Source organism: Muscardinus avellanarius (assembly GCF_963383645.1).
Source record: "Muscardinus avellanarius genome assembly, chromosome: 11".
In the NCBI taxonomy this organism is placed as follows: domain Eukaryota; kingdom Metazoa; phylum Chordata; class Mammalia; order Rodentia; family Gliridae; genus Muscardinus; species Muscardinus avellanarius.
Genome location: NC_137797.1, coordinates 68,422,895 through 68,443,876, shown reverse-complemented (window position 1 = coordinate 68,443,876; position 20,982 = coordinate 68,422,895). Strand labels below are relative to the sequence as shown.

Here is a 20,982-nt window from a genome sequence, read left to right as displayed (position 1 = left end):
GGTCAGCTGACAAGTCCTTTTAAAGCAAGAGGCTGAAATAATCTTTACACTCATAGGAGAAGGCTGCCCTGATCGGGGCATCCATGAGTGCCAGTGAGAAGGGTCCTGTCTATGCTGAGTGCAATGGGAGAGCTCTGCAGGGAAAATCTGCCATGGACATGGTCAGAGCAATCAGACCTTCCAGGTGTTGCCCTCCAGCCTTGCCTAAGCACTAGAAAGTGTATTTCTGTGGGGACTTGGAGAGGCCTTAGCTTATGCTAGCCTGAGACAACTGGGCCCAAGAAGCTCAGAGCTGCAGAAGCCTGGGTGGGCATCCAGGGGCTCAGCTGGCTTGCCTTGAAAGGAAATTATCTCAGAGCAAAGCTTTTGTCAGAAAAGAGAAAATGCTTCTCAAGAACAGTGCTTCTTTCTAAAAAGAGAATTTTCTATAACTCTTCCTGCTCACTTGGGGCCAATCTGAAAATCCTTTCTGAGAACATCACAGTCGTTCTTGACTCCAGGCCCACCCACCCTCTTCTTTTTCCCACTTCTTCCTACACCTTGGGCTTCTGCATGCCACACTCCAGGAGGACCCGCCCCTCCTCCTGGACCCTTTTATTATTTCCAAATCTCCTGTTTCTGTGGCTGCCCACTTCTGCCCAGGCTCATAACAAATAGACGTCACATGGTATGCATTGCAAATGAAGTTTATTGTACAGACACCAACCACAGCACTTCAGAAGCAGAATGAGGAGAGGCACTATATACACAGGGCACTGCCAGAGGAAGGTGAACGCTCTGAGATGGCATCACAGGCTGTCCTGGAATCCTAGGCAGGACACCCGCCAGGAAAAGGACCACTCAATGGGCAATGCAAGGAGGCATGAGGGCCAGGGCGTGGCTGCAAGACACACCAGAACAATGTAGGCTTATCCCCAGAATACATGGGTGTCACTGGCTTTAACTAGTTAATTTGGAAAATTTTTCAAAAATTGTATATGGCACCCCTTTTCCCCAAAATGCCATCAGAGATGGATGACAAAACTTGACTTGCTGTCAGAAGTACAGAAACAGGCTTCTACATTCTGGAGTGAAAGAATCGAGAGAGAACCTCGTCTTTATCTAAAAGAGAAGGTTACACTGGAACCACAGCCTTCACCTGAGCCAGAACCACCCCTTTCAGAACCAGAAACTCCCCCTCCAGAGCCAGCGCCTCCTCGGGAGCCTCCTCCAGAACTGGAACCTCCTCCAGAGCTGAATCCTCCTCCAGAGCCAGAGCCTCCTCTAGAGCCACCACCAGAGCTGTATCCTCCAGAACCAGAGCCCCCTCTGGAGCCACTTCCAGAGCCATATCCTCCTCCAGAACCAGATCCTCCTCTGGAGCCTCCTCCAGAGCTGTATCCTCCCCCAGAGCCTCCTCTGGAGCCACCTCCAGAGCTATATCCTCCTCCAGAGCCAGAGCCCCCTCTGGAGCCTCCGCCAAAGCCAGAGCCTCCTCCGCCGCCACTTCTGGAGCCAGAGTTTCTGCCTCCGGAGCCATAACTGCTGCTTCCGGAGCTGAATCCTCCTCCTCCTCCTCCATAGCTGGGTCCTCTACCTCCAGAACCATGGCTTCCAAAACCAGCCTTGGATGCCACATTTGAAGAAATGGTACTGCTTGTCACAGCTGTAGGGGAGATAACAGTGTTAGCACAGAAGTGTGAGCACCTCCACCCCATCTCCAGCCCACACACCATCCCACAGGACAGGACCACACCCACTACTTACACACACTCACGTTGCTGCTGAGTTCTCCAGACATCCTGTCAGGGAGAGAGAGTAAGAGAAGAGCACTTGGACCCACATGCATCTTGTTTTACAACTTCCACAAAAATCAGCCACCAGAGGCTTGTGGGTCACACCTCACAGCCTTGCATCTCAGTCCATCACAACTCTGCTCTGATTAAAATGAACAGGTACCCTGTTCATCCGGAGTAAGTGAAAAGCAAATTCACTTCTAACCATACAACCTATGTGTGTATCTAAGCCCACCTCAGGGATGCTATTATTCAGGTTCCAAGCCATGCCTAAAATTTTAAAATGAGGCTGCCAGGCAAGCATTCGATTCAGAAAGAACTACAGCAGTGCCTTTCCTCCTGCCCTCGCCTCCACCCTCCGCTTCCACCAACACCTCTCCAGCCTCCTCTTGCAAGCTGGGGAAAGGAGGCTTGCCTCTAAGGTGCAGAGCAGCAGCCTGAAACATGTTGCTCCCTTTGTCAGCTGGCTTGCTGATGGCCCAGGGTGGCCTTTCCCATCCCAGTTGCTTAAGACATATTAAGTCACCAGGAATGCTGATGAAACCAACAAAGGTGTAATACTATAAAAGCAAAGGGGTCCTCTTTGAAGGCTAGCAAATTGTTCTGATTGACACTTCTGAAACCTGCAAAGAATTAGGTGTGTACCTGCTGAGGTGAGCATGCCCAGCCAGTCCACACATTTTGACACAATTATCTTCCTCCCTCTATGGAGGGAAAAAAAGGCCATTCGCCCTACAGATGACCCACAAATGTCCTAGAGACTGACATTTCAGTCTGCCTGGGACAGTCTGTTTTCATACTGCTTTGTTTTCTACTTTAGAAAAAATCAGTATATCCTACTTTTTATCTAATTTGTTTTAATATGCCTCGTTAATTGTTCTATACTGATAAATGTGCAGCTGTACACTAATGCTTTACGTCCTGAATTTCTGTTTGGGAACCAGAGGGCGTGATGGCCATCAGAAGGCCCCATCCCCTCCTCTGCTTCCCCTGCCTTCGCTCCAGCCCTGGTTGGAGGAGTAAGGAGAGGGTGGACCAGCGTTCCCTTCTCCTGCTCCCGGTCCCTCACCTGCACTCCTCGCCCTCCAGCAGCTTGCGGTAGGTGGCAATCTCCACGTCCAGAGCCAGCTTGGTGTTCATGAGCTCCTGATAGTCACGCAGCAGCCGGGCCAGTTCCTCCCGGGTCTGCTGCAGGGCCTCCTCCAGCTCTGTGAGCTTGTTCTTGGCGTCTTTGAGAGCATGCTCTCCACGCTGCTCAGCATCTGCGATGGAGTCTTGCACATTCTTACACTGTGGGAGAAGGAGGGAAGGTTTCTCTTTATATAGAGTGGTGTCTGACTGGCAGAGGGGCAGGGAGTAGAGCTATTCAGTATGGGAGGCCAGAATCACTGACCCTGGAAGCCTGGAGTTAACCTGGAGTTAATGCAAGTCACACACCACTCTTATGACTTGCTGCTATCTCTTCTCCTTTGACTAGACCCTTAGTCCTTCTCCATGATGTCCGTGATCCTCACAGCACAGGGCCAGGATCATTATCCATCCCCTATTATAGCTGTAATGGAGATGCTGAATACAGACTCTTTTGCAGAACTTCTGCTGCTTATAGAGTTGACTCTGCCCCTCATGAGCTGTTCCAAGGCTAATGTCCAACCCCAGGCCAGTCTCTCCAGCACTCACTGCCCCTCCATGAACCCAGCTGGCTATGCCAAGCACAAAGGGAAAGCTAGGTCTATGACCCACAGCAAACCAAACTAACGTCTGCTTTATTTATCATTGTTCACTTTATTCATGTAGACAACCAAAAAGTAAACACAATTCTTTTACCTCACTAATCCTTATTTTAGAATGTCTCTTAGACCACTCAAAAAAAAATTGTTACAGTCTTAAATTATGTTTAGCTGGGCAGCTTGGGGTCCATGTAAAGTAGATTAGGACCTGTTTCCCCTCTGTCTCTCACACACAGATACAACCATCCACCCCACCCTGAACCCCACTCAGCCGGGGAAGCTGAGCTGAGCCTGGGGACCGTGCGTGCCTCACCTGCTTCTTCACGTGGGAGATCTCCCCTTGCAGCCTCTGGATCATGCGGTTCAGCTCACTGATCTCCATCTTGATCTCTTTCAGGCTTTCTCCGTGTTTCCCAGCAGTGACCTGGAGCTCCTCATACTGGTATGGGAAGAAGAGAATGGTTCCCAGGGGTGTCCAGCCTGGGAGAGTCTAGCTTGAGTTTAGGAAAGGCTGGCAGCTTGTCCAGTGATGGTCAGCCAAGCTCAGTGTGATGGACACATTCATGGCAGGTGGGGGACCACTTCACACCTCCCCCAAGAACTTGTTGCCTGCCATTCTAGACACTCTTGAGAATGATTCCTGGTTTCCTTTAGGCAACACAGCAGGAATCTTACTATACACATCCAGACTGGGGATGGGGCCTGGCATGTTGTAAGGCTCCCCCACCTTCCCCAGAACTTGCCTTGCTATGGTACAGGTTCTCGGCCTCCACCTTGCTCTTCTCAGCGATGGATTCATACTGGGCCTGAACCTCGGAGATAATGCTGTCCAGGTCCAGGTTCCGGTTATTGTCCATGGACAGGATGACGTTGGTGTCAGTGATTGTCTGTTGTAGCTGTGATATTTCCTACAACACACGGGGAGATTTGGCTTGACTCTTCCCACAGCCGCAGGCAGTGGCTGGTGTTAGAGACATGCATAGACTCTCTGACTCAGCATGCCCTGGGTGGGAGGGCACACAGCATCACCACTGTTCCTAGGCCTCCCAAGGCTGTTCTCAGGACTATGGGGAGGGGGTGTGTGTATTTCTGAGCCTCCTAGTTAACAGCCTTCACCACTTACTCCGTTGAGTACCCCAGAAGAGGCTGGTTCATGACAACTACCTTAAATATTAATGCCTGTTTTAGAAATCATATGTTTGTCCTTGGCCCAGGGGCAGAGGGATTAGGAGACATATGCATTTGAAGCATATCAGGCATGGAATGGGCAGAGGATAGGTCTCTTCCTAAAGGAAGCTGGACTTGTAGGGGATGGAGGGAAGGGAAGTTGACCTAGTGTTTCCTGAGCCTCACATCATATAACAGTAGAGGAGAAAATTCTTCTTTTCCAACACCTGTAATATAGAAGCCCCCTCATGGGCTGGCACGGTCACACACTGAAGTCAGCCAGCCCATAAACCCTACTGTCTCCTTTCCACCAATCAGAAGGAACTTGCCTTTGGCAGGAAGGGTGGGAAGCAAGGGCATGTCCTTACCGCGTCGTAGAGCGTCTTCAGGAAGTCAGTCTCCTGGGTCAGTAAGTCCACATTGGCCTGAAGATCCACCTTGTTCATGTAGCCGTTGTCCACGTCCTGCAGGGAAGGTGCGATGCCTCTGGTGACACTCACACCCGCCACCTTGCCTGTTCCCCTGCATGAATCCCAGCTTCTCTCCGCCGCCTTCTCCACACCCCCAGCTCCTGTTAGCTACTCTCCAATATCCTAGGCACCTCCACAGGAGCCACCTGATGGGGCCTCATGTGATGGGCAGTCCACCATATACCTCTGCAGGGTTCTCCACCCCATGTCCACTGCTCATACTCCCCAGGACCTTCGGTCCTTGATCCCAGTGTGCATGCGACCCAGCTTTGCCAGCCGGTCGCTCCCTCTGGCTTGAGACTTGGTGTGTTCCCATGATGGGTTCAACAGCCTCTGTTATCCCATCTTGCTCAGCCCTCCCACCCTGTCTGTCCATACCGCCCCTCCTGAATTTCCCGGGATTATACACCAAGGCCCTGAAGGAAAATAGCCTCCAGAAGCTTGAGCTACAGAGACCTTTCATTCCCAAGAGAACCAGCCACAGAAACACCTAGCCCCTTTCCTGGCTCTGGGCACACACGGTGTCTCCAGGCTTTCTCTTTAGACACGATGGGTATGAAGCACACCGATTCCCAGCCTAGCCACAGCCGTCCCTCGCTCACCTTCTTAAGTGTCACAAAGTCGTTCTCAGCAGCTGTACGCTTGTTGATTTCATCCTCATACCTGTTGGGACCCAGATGATACAGCAGTTAAATTAGTTCTAGGTTTTCTCTGTTATTTTCCTTTTTCTACTAGATTCACCCCAAATGGCCCATTCTGTAGGAATATTGAATGCTCTTAGAGGCCTAAATTAAAATTATGATACTCCAAATACAGATAGTCTTCTATCAATTAACTCTCAAACACGTAAAATATATGATCCCCAAAGCCCTGTCTTCTTCACAAACAATTGGCAAAGACACAGGGGCCTCCCCCGCTTTATCACCAGAACTGCAGCTGAGAGATGAGTGAGTGGACAGCTCTGTTCAGTGTCTCTCTCTGATCATTTACTCAACCACCTACTTCTTCTTAAAATCCTCCACGAGATCCTGCATGTTGCTCAGTTCTGACTCCTGGGAGGCTCTTTCTGTAGTGAGCCCATCCCGTTGTTTCTGGAGTAGGCTGATGTAGGCCTGGAAGATGGGATCCAGGTGGGAGGTACGGGTGCCCACATCTATCTGCTGCAGAAGCTCCCACTTGGTCCGCAACACCTCGTTCTGCTGCTCCAGGAAGCGCACCTGCCGTGACCAGTGGAAGAGCACATAAGCTTGGGGTCACCTTCACACCAGCAAGCTGCTCTTGCCCCAGGCAGCTCTGGGACATGAGGAAAACACAAAGCTTTGTCCTAACCAGCCAGAGCTTCTGAGCTCCCTGCCCTCACACTTGAAAATTCTCAGGACTCCTGGCTCTTTCCGCGCACACAACTCTTGTGTACGTGATACCCACTGGTTTGTATACAGCTGTTCCCAACACTCCGGGCCATTTCCCTCCCCAATCCTAGCTGTGTTCTCTGCCAAGGTCCCATAAATTCTGGCAAAAATCAAAAGCAGGCACCCTTGGCACTGCAAACCCAGGGTGCTCAGCATGATTCCTGGAGGGCAGGCTCCTCCACCTGGCTCTCAACGCCCTGTTAATTCCTGCCTAATTCCTGTCTTGGTTTGCCTGCCTCGAAATGGGAGAAAACCCAGCAACACCCTGAAGTGACACCAGTAGTTTGTGACTTTATGGATCACAAAACTGAGAGTGCTTTTCTTGAAAGCTCGAATTTCATTCATCTCCAAGCAGACATTTCAAGTCTACTTCCCAGAATTGAATAATCACTTTTCAGGCAAGAAAAAACCACCTCAGACAAAGACATCTCACCAATCCTTTTCTAAATCTGCCAGCACGTGGCCTGACCTGCTCAGTCCTTTACTTGCCTGTATCAATGTTTCTATAATTCTCAGAATTTTCCATACATGTTATTTATTTGGACTGAAAAATAAAGCCAAAGAAACAATTCCTAACTGCCAACCCTCACTGAAAACACAGTCCTCAACAGCCAACATCTTTCCCATTTGGATTTGCAAACAATGCACGTGGCAGTGGCCACACCACTGACTCCTAAAAGAAGTGAATCTGGGCCCCTTCCATTAGCACTGGAAGCATGGCATCCTGACCATACAAAGGATCTGGTCTTTCTCAGCTCACCAATTTCTTATCTCACCTTGTCGATGAAGGAGGCGAATTTGTTGTTGAGAGTTTTAATCTGCTCCCGCTCTTGGGACTTCACGTTCTGGATCTCTGGGTCAACTTTCACGTTGAGGGGCTGCAGGAGGCTCTGGTTGATAGAGACTTCGTGGATACCTCCGCCAGGGAATCCTCCAGGCCCGGAGCCACCAGGACCGCCATAACCTCCAAAGCGGCCTCCACCAAAGCCACCTCCACCAAAACCACCACCTCCGAAGCCACTGCCTCCACCGAAACCGCCGCCTCCGAAGCCGCTGCCGCCTCCGAAGCCGCTGCCTCCACCAAAACCTCCGCCTCCAAAGCCACTGCCTCCTCTGAAGCTGCCTCCTCTGCCACCATATCCACCATAGGAGCCAATGCTTCCACCTCCTCCAGCCACACTCATGGAGATGCTCTTGCTCCCTCCGAGGCCAACAAGGCTCTGACTGCCAAAGCCACCTCCACCGTGGCCCCTTCCACCACCGCCATGGCGGCTCAGGCAGGAGAAGCCAGAGGTCGATCTCCGGCTCCCTCCAGAGACCACGGCCGATCCACTGCTGAAGCTGCGGAATCCTCCACTGCCTCCTCCTCCTCCTCTTCGAGATCTGCAGGTGATCTGACAACTCATGATGCCTTTGCCCAGTGAGGAAAGTTGAGGTTCCTGAGAAGATCTGACGTTGGAGACAACTGTGCTACTGGGAGACTGTCAGGGTCCCTTATATACCTGCCAACGAGGTGTTGGTGCGCATGGGTGTGGGCCCACTTATGCATGGGTTTGGTCTGCCTGGAAGCTATTCCTGGTGAGTGATTATCAAGCTAATAGCCATTTAAAAAAATCTACTAATCAGCTCCATTCCACAACTTGCTTTGATTGCGAACTTGTGTTTATCTGAGCATCTGTCACGCAATTTGGTTTTTGTAAATTCATCAGAAAAGGAGATTAGGATTTGGGTTTCTCAACCTGAAAAAAAGACCTTCTGGAGAATGCTGCTCCCTGTTCTGGACCGACCCAAGGGAGGCTGGCCACCACCCAGGCCTGTGCAGGCGCGCCAGCGCAATTTAGAGATGGAAGGGAGAAGAGGCTTAGAAACGATGCAAGCCCCTTGATGCCAGCTTTATGGGTTTGCTTGCTCTTCCTCTGATCCAGGAAGACGTGAGACAAGAGGAGAGGAGATTCTGCAGAGCATGACTGCGATATGGGGACACGGCATCCTAAGATGCTACAAAAGGATTGCCATTTGTCAAAATATCTGGGCTCCTTTCTTCCTGTGCCACACCAGAAACACACAATAACCAGTCCCTGGGCAGAGTAGCATCGTCTATCCTGTAACCCGAAGTTATTATAACCAACTCCATCATTTTCTACATGAAAATCTAGAGGATGAGGAGCTCATGGAAAGGTTGTCCGTTCCTAGGTCTGTGTGACTTGGGTACTTAATGAAAGGTTGCAAAGGCTTTACATAACTTCAAGATCCATGTTCAGACTGACTCAGTGGGTCACTAATCATGTATTGCCTGTTGATTCTGTGAAGCAAGTAGGAAGGCAGGCTTGTCCCTGACAGCCAGAGATGGATGAACATCAGAAGACCCATCCAGTCTAGCCAGAATCACCAAATGTACAGAGTACTCACACCCAAACTCAGCTTCTGTCTCTCCTCTGTCCTTGTGGCTAAGGATGTGGAAGAGACACTGTGGAGCAACTGAATCAAATTAAAGTCAAATGTTCTGGGTTTGAGCCTCATTTTGCCATTTATTGGCTGTAAAATCCTGAATTAAATTCTGAGGCTCTCTCTTCTTATATATAAAATGGAGAGTCTGTATGAAATATTTTTAAAACCATGATATATAATGTGGATGTTAGTATCATTACAGTTTTAAGCAAGGCAAAGATATTTAATTTTCCTCTCACCCTTGCCATCTCATTCTTCCTTCTAATCATTCTGACCATGCACCCTGTACAGGCACCGTCAACTCCACAACCAGAATGTCCAGCATTAAATAACGTAAAAAAATAAGCTTTGAGCTTAAGTCCCAATTTCAATGTAGTTTTGAAAAATGACCTTGGGTAATTCAGTTTTCTTTAAACCTCAGTTTCCTATCTATAGAAAGAGAAGGAGGAAAAGGAGAAGAAGGAGGAAGAGGAGGAGGAAGAAGAGGAGAAATAGAACCAAATGCACACATGTGCAAAACACAGTTGCTAGTTTATAGCAGAAACTCAGTGGATTTTATTTCTCTCCCTGCTCTCTCCCGATCAAGTTTCCAATCCTGTGTCATAACTACATGATAGGAGTGATAATGGGGATAAATATCAAGGATCTAGTCAAGATCATTTATTTGCAGTAAAATAATGATGAAGAAAGAAAATTCATGTGTCTCATTTTTTGTTCTGGATTATATAATCCCAATCATGCAAATAAACTATAAAACTAAAAGCTCTGGAGAGAAGTCTCAAACCAAAGCCAAATGTGTCATTATCTATGGATATCTGAGCAACGCCCTAATTGTCCATTACTCCACTATGACTCTGCTGAGGCCATGCCAGCTTCAGGAGGGTCTTAATCCCTCTCTGCGGAGAAAAGGAACAAACGACGATTGTCTGCCATGCCCTAAGTTTGTCCCATGCACTCGGTCTGCATTTTAATTCAGCTCTCATTCCTGGCCTCCTTCCCCATCCACTGCACCGATCATCATTCTCCTTTTCTAGACCCATTTGCCAGTTTATGGAAGTCTCTGGAGCATCCTTCTCCTCTCTTTAAAGGTGAAGAGCAGGAAGAGTGCAAGTTGGATATTATGTAACATTTTATTTCCATATCTTTTTTCATTTTGTCATTTTCTTTTTTTTTTCTTTTAACAATTTTTTATTGAACATAAATAGTATACATTTAAACTATATTTGGTGCCCATATTTTTAAATTTCACCTTTTGTATAAGCTTAATGTGGGTTTCTAGATAACAAGCTTTGCGTTGTGTGACAGAGCGAGACAGGAGTTAAGAAGCTTGGTCTGGCCGTGACTTTGCAGCTTGCCGCCACTGCAGTCCTGAATTTTTTTCATCTACGGTGTGGGAACATTTGTCCTGGACCCTCACTGTCTCACAAGGACAGTGACCTGCTGGTGTGAAGGATTTTAAGCTGTGCTTTTTCTGAATGAAGAACAGGAATCCCATAGAACGAACTCTTTCCTGCTCCCCAGTCCCTTTCTCAGTGAGCTGCCTGACAGTAAACCCAGGTCCAAAATCCTTCTGCTTACAGGTTTTTAAAGCACATCTGTTGACCAGTGGGGCAAAAAAATGAGCCTCTCTGTTAAGCAGAGGAGGTATTAGCTGTTTAGCTGATGGAAAATAAACTCTCAGCCAGATGTGGATGCTAACACCATATTCTCTGGATAGGAGTGGATTTCCCCTCTCTCATACTTCCTTAGCAGCGTGTCCACCTCCATTACAGTCCCACCGTCACAGCCCTTGTGTCATAATGAACCGTGGCCCGAGACTTCTGCGGATAGAGTCTGGGTCCTATTTATTTTTACCAGAAACCTCCATTTCTGCAGCATGCAGCAGTCACTGGAAGAATAAGCCTGTGATCAAACATCTGTTCCTATGGGTCCTGGTTTGGAATTGCAGCGTCTCTCCGCTGTGTGAATGTGATCTCAGTGATGCTCTTAGTCTTCAGATCCTCCCACGTACCTGTTCTCTAAAGATCCCAACCAGGGAAGTTGTCTTAGTTTTCTGTCCCACACCCCACTAAGGTTCCCTCCACAGGCCGGTGAGGTTTCTCTTTCAGTTCCAAAGACTCCTCAGCTGAACAGATTTGCCAAACCCAATCGGAATGGAATGTTGGGGTTTAAAAAGCAAAAACAAGCCAAACTCTCCTCTAGCCCCTGCCGCTGGATTCAGGCTGCTCCAGGGAACTAAAATCCAGAGCATCCAATCGTGTCAAGAAAGAGGTTGGGGCAGCAGAGAGCTGGGAATGAGCTGTCCGTCAGCTCAGCCTGCAGCAGCGCCCAACACCGTGTGCACTGCCTGAAGACGGTGGTGCATTCCAACAGAGCATGAAGCTGCTGCTCCAGAAAGCTCCGCAGCTCCACTGGCTCTAAGGGAAGGTGGGACCAGAGGCTGACAGGCTCCCAACAGGAGCCACTTGCTCAATATCTCCCTCCAGGGCATTTCTTCGTAAATGATTATTTTAAAACTGCTTGCTCAGACTGAAGTCCCAGCCCCTGACCCAGTTCTCCAGCCCAGTCCCTGGGCCCCCTCCTTCCCTTACCTAACATGTCCTTTTCAGTGCTTTGGTTTTGTTTTCATCTGACCCCTTTTCTCCCAGCAAAACCTGTTGCTGTGGAGTTTAAGGGGCCCTGGCCAGACTGGTTGAAACCAAGAAGCCAGGCTGCCTGAGAGCCAGTTCCACCCGCAGCCCTGAGCGCCGAACACTCCCGCTATGCGGAACTCATCCTGACATGAGAAGGTTTCAGGACATACACACCAGACTCATCTGAAAAGTAGGGTGTGCCCTCTTCTCAGAAACAATGTAGACCCCAGGAAGAGAGGAGGGGAGAGGGCAGGGACCCTGCCTGGCACACAGCGGGTGTTCAGTGCAGGTTGGTTGAAATGAGTGAAGCAATCTGGAAAGCAGCAATAAACAAATCAGTGAAGAGACCCCAGCACAGCGCCCAACACACAGCAAGTACCCAACAGGCGCCACTTCCCTTCCTATTATTGCAGCCATACATGTAACATGTAGCTCTAATATTCTAACAGGGCCACAGAAGACCTAACCCAGAAAATGGAAAGTGCGTATTCTAGTTTGTTCTCAAGGAAATCAGTCTGCAGCTGAATTAATGCAGCTTTATGTCACAGGCTTCCTAAACCCCTGGGGCTCTTGCCTTTTTGTTAAAATACTGTCCAGTTAATGATACTCATGTGGCATCTGTGCACGTGTGGTCCAGTGTTTTCACTCATGCAGAGAGCTGAGAAAAGTTCCTCCATCCACAGCGCTCTCGTTGTTCCCAGCCCAACCCTCGTCCCATCCAAACTGTTTCCCTCAACCAAGTTCTCCTGCCTCACCAGCACTAGCAGCTCACTTTTGTCCATTATCTGCTGAGCCACTCAAACTGAAGGACCAGACAACTGTCAGATATCCCATCCCATCCTGGCCATCATTTCAAAGCAAAGAGGTCATCATAACCACACCACTCACACCCTCCTCACCGTTTGGACACTCCTCTGGGTTTCCCCAGGTAGGATACTGCTCCTTCTTCCCCACGCCCCCAATCTTGGGGAGCCCTCCTGCTAATTCCATTTTTGCACTGCTGCTAATGGCAGCAAAAATTCATCTTCAGTGCCTCTACCTGGACACCTGCCATTTCTTCAACAGCATCCTTTACTACATGCACCCAGAGAGCTCAAACAGACACAGCCAGCCCTCACCTGCCCACGCACCCCCATCCTGTGCCCACCCTGCCCCCCATGGCTCGGAGCTTACCCCGCCCACAAGTGCACGCTGCATTCTTTTTTTTTTTTCGGCTCTGGGGGTGTAACCCAGGGGCATTCAACCTCTGAGCTACACCCCCTGCCCTATTTTTTATTCTTTTTTTTTGAAACAGGGTCTCACTGAGTTGCAGAGGGCCTCACTGAGTAGCTGAGGCTGTCTGCGAACCGCGATCCTCTGGTCTCGGCCTCCCAAATGCTGGGATTACAAGTACGCCACCATGCCTGGCTGCACTCTTCATTTTTTCGAGGATTCTCATGTTGAGTTCAATGGGCATAACTGTAGAAAGAGCCTGGTGAAGAAACGTCCCTTGCTCTCCAAAATGAGAGCTAGAATAAGCATTAAAACTGTTTTGCTTTTAAGAGAGCCAATTCAGGAGATTTTTGTGCCTCCATCTAGTAACCAAGATCTTAAAGACACTTTCAGAACTCTGGGCCTCATTTTGGAAGGAATGGCCACAGGCTTGCTTCTGGATGGCCTTCTTGCTGCAAGGATTTTTGTCAAGGAATAGGGGGAGATAACAGCTCAGAACTGTCTGAACAGGTTTTTGTTTCCTATATCAAAAACCCTGGGTCTTCTAAACTCTTCTTTAATAAAGAAGCCTTTTAAATTCTAAAAGAACACATGAAATCATTGCTAATTAAGCAGTGATTGTTTAATAGAGCTAGCACAGTCATTCATCTGGGATGTATTAAATTTATGACCCGAATTATATTTTTATGACCCATAGGTACACTTCATAGCCATCAAGTGTTAAAGGAAGTGCATTGGTCTCTGTTTAGTACTCCTTTTATATGGGAAGTTGTGTGATTAAACTGGGAAGAGCATGCTTAGGAGTGAATGTCAAGTCCCCATCTCAGAAACCAAGCATGTCTCCTTGCAGGGCCTTCTTTCTCTCACTTGTGCACAACAGGGCTTGGGGGAGGGTCATCTGAGGAGGAGGAGGAAGACCTGCATTTTATTTGCAGCCTGCGAGCCCCTGCCTGCCAACCACTTGGGCGCCAGCCCTCAGTCTTCCTGGAACTGGGTTTTTCCCTCAATGACATGGGGAGGCTGGACTATAGGTCTGAATCGTCTCCTAAGGTTCGAGTGTTAGTCAATGCTTGCTTCTGGGTCTTTAATAGCTGAGCCCTGACTGCTGAGGAGCTATGGGAGAGCCTGGACACAAACCACGCAGACCCTGCCCTGCTTCTACCCATCTCTTCCTGGAGGCATTAATAGCAATGGTGGCGTGGGCAGAGAGAAGCCAGAGAGGGCAGGAAGAGCGGCCAGGTGCCCCTGGCTGAGGAGGGGAAGCTGCCTGGCAATGCCTGCAGGGTGGGGGCTGAGATCTGAGCGGAGCCGCTTCACTGCCGCTGGCTTCCCCAACTGTAAGCTGCTCCACATTCATCTCCGAGTGTTCAAAGGTGCCTAGAAATGGAGCAGATTGATAATAAGCAAGTGATCGGAACATCATTTCACTGCCTCAGAGAGAGCCGAGAGAAACAGCTTCCCATGGGGGCTCCCCACACTCTGGGGCTCACGGGGAACCCCATTGCCTCTCCTGGGGCACCACATTGGCCACTCAGGAATGTTTTCAGGCAAGTTTAGAAAGATCATAGTCTCTGGGCGTGTTGAATCCCCAGCTCTGACTGCCCTTGGGCAAAGCACCTTTGCTCTCTCGGCATCTGTCTCAGCACCGTGCCTGGTGTGGGTTTGCACGCTTCAGCGCTGCATCTTTCCCCACCGAACAAGACTCAAGGATGCAAATGTCATCGAGCTTCCCAAAGCCCAGCAGAGGTGTGGGTGTACATGGACATCTTCTCCAAAGCTAAGCCGGCCTTCCCGCTGGAGCCTGAGCCCTAGAGCACCATGTGCTGAGGGGTCTCCAGGCCCCACTTTAAGGACAGCCCCAGCCAGTCGCACCGCCACATCCACCCAGGATGGCCACTGGAGACCCACTGATGTCTGGAGCTAGCTCACTCTCCCTGCACTGGAGACCAGGACGGTGTCTGTACTTCTCTTGTTAGAAAGTTTAAGTCCATGCCATTCACTGTTAAGCAGAAATAATGCTTCCCTGGTAAGAACGAATGAAATGATAATGTCAGGATTTATGATGGAGATGTTATGGCAGGCTTGTCTAGGCAAATCCACAAAGCCAGACTGTTGCCAGCATTTCCACTGCCCTGTTGTGGGAGACGCTAACCAAGCACAGATTCTGTCGGTCCATAGAGAACTGAAGGAGTGTCAGGTTCCACTAACAGGTTTCCCCGGGGATCCACCCCATGCACAGAGGCAGCGTCTGGAGACGCCACCCCACCCGAGGGGACACAACTGGCTTGTCTACCTCTCTCTGGCCTCCTCGGTAGGAACTTACGTCCCCCATTTGCACAGCCCTCCATTCTCTACTAGGTGTAAACTAGTAAAATTTTACTTTATGGTCTCATTTTTGATCTGCTAACAACCCATGAGAGGAGAAGGGAAACTGAGGCATGAAAGGATTTTTTTTTTTTTTGCAGTACTGGGGATAGAACCCAGGGGCATTCTACCTCCGAGCTACACCCCCCACCAGCCCTATTATTTATTCTTTATTTTCAAACAAGTTCTCACTGAATTGCAAAAGGTCTCACTAAGTAGCTGAGGCTGTCCTCAAACTGCAATCCTCCTATTTCAGCCTCCCAAATGCTGAGATTACAAGCATGTGCCGCCGCGCCCAGCTAAGATGTTTTATAATTACACAGAGCTTGTGCCAAGGACACAAGCAGGGATTCCCAGCATCCCTGCATGCCCCAGATGACAAAGGAATGGTATGCCCACCCTCTCTGCTTCCTCTCCACACCGCCTCCTCCTTCTCTTCTCCCCAAGCTGGCCCCACTCCAGATCCCCCTTTGCTGGAGAGCTTTTGCTGAAAACACCATGGGGTGTCCATTTCCCCTGAGCCCTTACAGTGGCTTCGTTTCCCCTCCCGTATCTTTCACCAGGTTCTCAAGGAGTCGAGCATGCAATGGGTCTCAGATCACAAACTCTCCAGCTAGGTTCTTAAACCCGGGAGCACACACCACTGGGCTATGGACAGTTCCTGCAAAGTTGGCTGCTTCCCCAGGAGGTACAGTTTCACCAAGGAGAGGGAGTAAAGCTTTTACAGATTCTCACAGGGCCCCGTGACCCAAATATGTTTAGCCAGTGCTGCCCGGAACTGATCTCACTCGCGTGTGCTTCCCGCCGCCCGCCCCAGGCCCTGGATCCCAGAACTGGCTTCAGCACACAGCGTTGCCCAATCCGGCACCAAGTGGCTGTCCTCTCCTGGCCACTGCTCCCGGGCGCACGCCGGGACACACGTGGCAAGGCTTCTGCGGCGTCAGGGTGCTCTGGGTTTCTGCTCACACCCCAGGGGTGGAGGCGGCAGGCGGGCAAGCGCCAAGGAGGGGAGAGCTGCTGTGGGTGAGGCTGAGGGGGACAGCTAGGCCCGGGACAGGAGGATTATGACAGACTGCCAGGCGAGTATGAGGAAGAAGGGCGGTCCTCTCATTCCTCCCGTGTCCCAGGAGTGCGGATGTCACAAACTAGAAGGCACAGAGAAGCGTATCACCCTTCCCCTCTACTCGGGGTCAACACGGCTCACCTCTTTGGTGTGTCATTGCTGGGGCCAGCAGAAAGCTATTGAGAGACAAGTTTCTTAGGAACAAATTTCAGAGGCCCTCATCCTGCTCTTGTTGGGGACAAAGACATAATAGCCGCAGGCAGCAGTGCTGGACCCAAGCCCAGGTGTAGCCTGAGCGAGAAGAGTTGGCAGGAGGGCCCCAGCCCTGCTCCAGGTGCAGTGGAAGGTGAGGGGCAGGAGCTCCCGCTGCACCACAGGAGTCCCCTGCCTCCCAGGGGGCAAGGTCTCAGCAGTATGGCAAGGCTGGGAGACACAGCGCTTGATCTCCTGGGGTCTGGGACCATCCAGAGGCAGACACTGAGGTGAAATCAACCAGGGAGAAGAGGGGAGCCAGTAAGGAACCCAGGGCGAGCAGCTCGCCTGCTGCTAACGACTAAGGCTGTTGAAAGAAGTCCTGCACCATCTGGGCAGCATTTTACCAGCTCCCACACCCTTAGGATTGGATCTCTTACTCATCAGACACCTCCTCCTGAGTTCTCCACCTCAGCTTCCCTTTCTCCAGATGAGCAGCTGGGAGGCTGAGCCCGGCTACATCCCCAGGGTGACTCTGCATCTTCTTACCCCTGCTCCTGTGGAGGACTCCCACAGCCCAGCCCTCACTGGTCCCATGCACTGTGTCCGGCATCCTGGCCCTCGTAGACATTCTTGGCTGTCTTGACCTTCTAAGACAGGGAACTGGGGAGCATCACATTCCACTGGGCTGGCTGCTGATGTTGCCTTTCCCTAAAACCTGGACTCTTGTCCACCAAGGGATGAGCAGTCTCCCCCAGGTTGCCCTGAGAGCAGGAGGAAGGAAACCTGCCCGGCAGTGGAGGGGGCAGGATCAGGTAAGACCTGGTGAGAAGGTGGGTTTTCTTTAAGCACTGGGCCCTCTCCAGGCCATGGAGATGGGCAGCCTCCCCTGCCTGGCAGACCAAGGTCACTTCAGAGGACTAAGAGGGCACAACTCCTCCTCCTCCTCCTTGAAGGTGCTGGAGGGAAAAGGGAACCTTCTGAAACAGGCCCAAGGCATAGCTCTCCTGCTCTGAACTGGGAAGTAGAAATCCCAGGTTTCCAACCCTGGGCTGTTGGGGTCTCTTCCTGTCCCTTGGTTCATCTCCATGCTCTCTGTCTACATGGAAAAAAAGTAGCTATAGTATCCAGAGGGAAGTTGACTTTGAGTGGTGCTTTGCATAAACAAAGGCTGTGTTGTGCGCCATTTAAGGTTATGGATTTTCCAAACACACCTGGATTGAGCCCCAGCCCTTACTTCCTCCTCTATGAAGTGGAGGAAGCAATACTGTGAGAGTCGCTATGAAATCAGTGATACCTGTGGCACTCAGCAGAATTCCAACACAAAAAGTGTTGCTACTGGCCTATAGAAGTTCTAGAAAATGCCTGGGACTTCCAACATTGTGTGATAATAAAATAAAATAAAACACAATCTTTTAGACTGAACTTTGCCTCCTGATGTGCCTTCTATGTGTCATGGAAGGCCCTTCCTATTCCCCAAAGCACCTGTCCCTCCCAGCCCTGGGCCTAGTTGGCCCTCAGCAACTCCCTGCCCAGATACCAACCAGACATTCATTACAGGCCTAATGAAAACAGTTTTAGGATATAATCCCTCCCCCATGGATGGATATTTCTTTTAAAAGAATTCTTGTTTCTCAATTTTTTGTTTAATGTACATATTTATAACATAGTGTGATAATTCAGAACAATATATATATATATATATATATATATATATATATATATATATATTTGTGATGATCAAATCAAGATATTAACATTTCCATCCCAAAAGGAAGACTCTTAAGTGCTTGAAGACCCACAGGAATGAAGAACAGGAACCTGCCTGGATCCCCAAGGAAACAGTCTTTCCAGGCATGCCAGCTGTGCCTCAATTACTGGCCCATCTCCACCCTCAGCAGCCCTCCAGGAGCAGCGGTGGCAGGAAAAGCTCCCTTAATGACCACTGCAGGCCACCCCCACATGTGTCATTAGCATGTCCCCTTCATACAGGAGGCAACTGAGCCTCTATGAGAATGACTGGGCAGGCTGTAAACCACAGATTAGGAGGTGGTGGACCCAGGGCTGTACCGATGTCTTTAGGCCCCGCGTCCTTCGGGAGCTGAGTTTCCACCCACTCCGCCGTCTCCCACCCAATTCCCTGCTCCCGGCCCAGACACTGAGTGAGAGCGCTCTGCCCCTCCAAAGGCTCTCCACCCCATTCTGGCATCTGTACTGACAGCTCAGAAACAAGTCAGTGACATCTTCATTTTTCAGATGAAGAACTTGAGTTCCGTGGTTTGTTGAAGTTGCATAATTGAACGGTGACAGAGCAGGAGCCTAGCTCAACAGCTCCCCTGCCATCCTGACAGCACTGAATTTCCCCGCCAGCAAAGGCCCCAGGTAGACCAAAGGCAGGGGCTTAATACACACCACAGTCAACACCCAATTACCCATAATGATGAAAAATAGCAAACAAATGGGAGCTGTGTCCTTTATGGGATAAATCTTTCATTACTGCTTCCCTCAGGGCTGTCAAGGTGGCAGACCAACCACACCTTCCTCTTCACACCCCGCGGGCGGAGGGGCTGGGGTAAGATCATCCAACCCTGGCTCCATCAGAGCCTCAATAGTCAAAGGTTGGTGACTGTCCTGCTCTGGGATGGACTGCCTTTCCCCTGGCCCTGCCAGGTATGCCCCTCTCCGTGTGGCCTGTGGAATGAGGTGGCATGAGGCCCCATGTCCTCACCATGGAAACCCTGTTCCTCTATCATCAGGCCAAGAGGAAGGAGAAACGAGGAGAAGGCAGCCTAAACCAGGGCACTTCTCCGGACCCAGAGAGGGTTCTCTCATCCCACAAGCACCCTAGCAGTCAGAACTGCGGGAAGGGAGACACCCAGATGTGTGCTAACATTGGGTGACTGCCTCGTCACAGGGTAGACAGTGTGTCCTGCCCGCGCTGCAGTGTTCTCCTAGCTCCACCAGGTGTAGTGTCAAAGGAAATCAGCAACGCTGATGTCAGGAGGAACTTGAGACTAATAACACAAAGGGCCAAGCAATTACTCCACTGCACACAGACTAGGAATGTGGAATGTCAGAGGAGATGTGATTTGGGGTCTGAGAATATAAACCAGGACCTGGCCCCCATACACCTCTTCCCATATTTCATAGAGCCGAGTTTAAATGAAGGCCCAGAGCTAGGGGAGAAGGGTGCCTTCCATCCAAAGTGGAAGAAGGTCCCCCCAGGACCTTCTTTTTAAACAATTGCCTAGTGATTGGAATTGATGATACCCCTAGAGAACCTGCTCCTCTCCCTCCCACCCATGACCATCAACCCAGCCTCCAAAGCCCAACTCAGACGCTCTCTGCTCTGGGCTGAAAACTCAGACTGCTGCCCCTCCATCTGGATTCCTCCAGTATTTATATTCAGCCCCATCACTGCAAACACTGTCCTGGCAGATGGCAAGACACCAAGTAAAAGCCAGTGACTATGCATTTTAGACCCTGGCATGTGCTTTGCTAGAAATGTCTGCACCTAAAAAAGATTGAGGGCCAAATTAGGGGCCCTGTATGTGGCTTTCAGGACTTTTAACATATTTCATTTGAAAGAATCAGAAATGAGTAAGGCATGCCCCTTGCCCATTTAGGATATTGCAAATCATTGGGGCAGACAGACAAGTACAGAGCTAATTATATTAATTGCATTATATTATATATGCTAGGATACAGACAGACAGGTAAAATAGGTTAAGAATACAAAAGAATACTTTCTTGCCTTGGGGCTAGGCCTCACAGAAGTTCTGGTATTTATCTGGGTCTTGAAGAAAATGTCAATGATTAGTATTTAAAAGTCTACTAATAATTATACCTACTTTCCAGTTACAGCTGTATCAATCCATATTTATAAACAGAGAGGGTCTAGAATGAACAAAGAACTGTAAAAGTTCTTAGTAAGAGATGAATTTTTTGTTTAATTTTCTTTCATACTATTACTATGGTGTTTGTGCAATTTTCTAAAGTAAGGATAAAATAAATACATTCTAGTAACCCCATTAGATTGTTTTCTCTAGCTATCCTGGTGAGATCTCTAGAACTTTCTAAAGCTCTGTAGAACTGTGTGGCAAGGAAGGGCAGCAGAGAACGCCCTAAGCTGGCCTCCCTTCTTTTCTTTCTTTCCTTTTTTTTTCTTTCCTTCTTTTTATCATCTTCTTTCTTTGTTTTTGTTTTGTATTACTGGTTGTTTAATCCAGGGGTGCTCTACCACTGACCTATAACCCCAACCCTTTTTATTTTTCTTTTCTTATTTTTAAAGTTGGGTCTCACTAAATTACTTCACTCTGGCCTCCTATACTGGGAGACCCCCCTATACTGAGAGACCCTCCTATGCTGGGATTCCAGGTGTGCGCCATTATGCCAGCAGCCTCCCCTTCTTTACAGCTCCCACCTGACAGTTCTTGTGGCCCCACTGGGTACACAACAGGAACTCGAGCAGAATTAAACAAAACTTCAAATAACCCACCTTCCAGCATTGAACTCCAACATT

General features: G+C 49.6%; 1 protein-coding gene across 1 annotated transcript; it reads right to left on the bottom strand.

Moving 5' to 3' along the window:
* Window positions 1-1,097: 1,097 nt before the first annotated feature.
* KRT2 (keratin 2) lies at window positions 1,098-7,954 on the bottom strand (the record flags this gene model as incomplete). Its single annotated transcript, XM_080705853.1, has 9 exons — window positions 1,098-1,645; window positions 1,747-1,781; window positions 2,845-3,065; window positions 3,816-3,941; window positions 4,246-4,410; window positions 5,038-5,133; window positions 5,742-5,802; window positions 6,142-6,356; window positions 7,325-7,954. The coding sequence occupies 9 exons, from the start codon at window positions 7,952-7,954 to the stop codon at window positions 1,098-1,100; spliced, it is 2,097 nt and encodes a 698-aa protein (XP_080561979.1).
* Window positions 7,955-20,982: the final 13,028 nt, after the last annotated feature.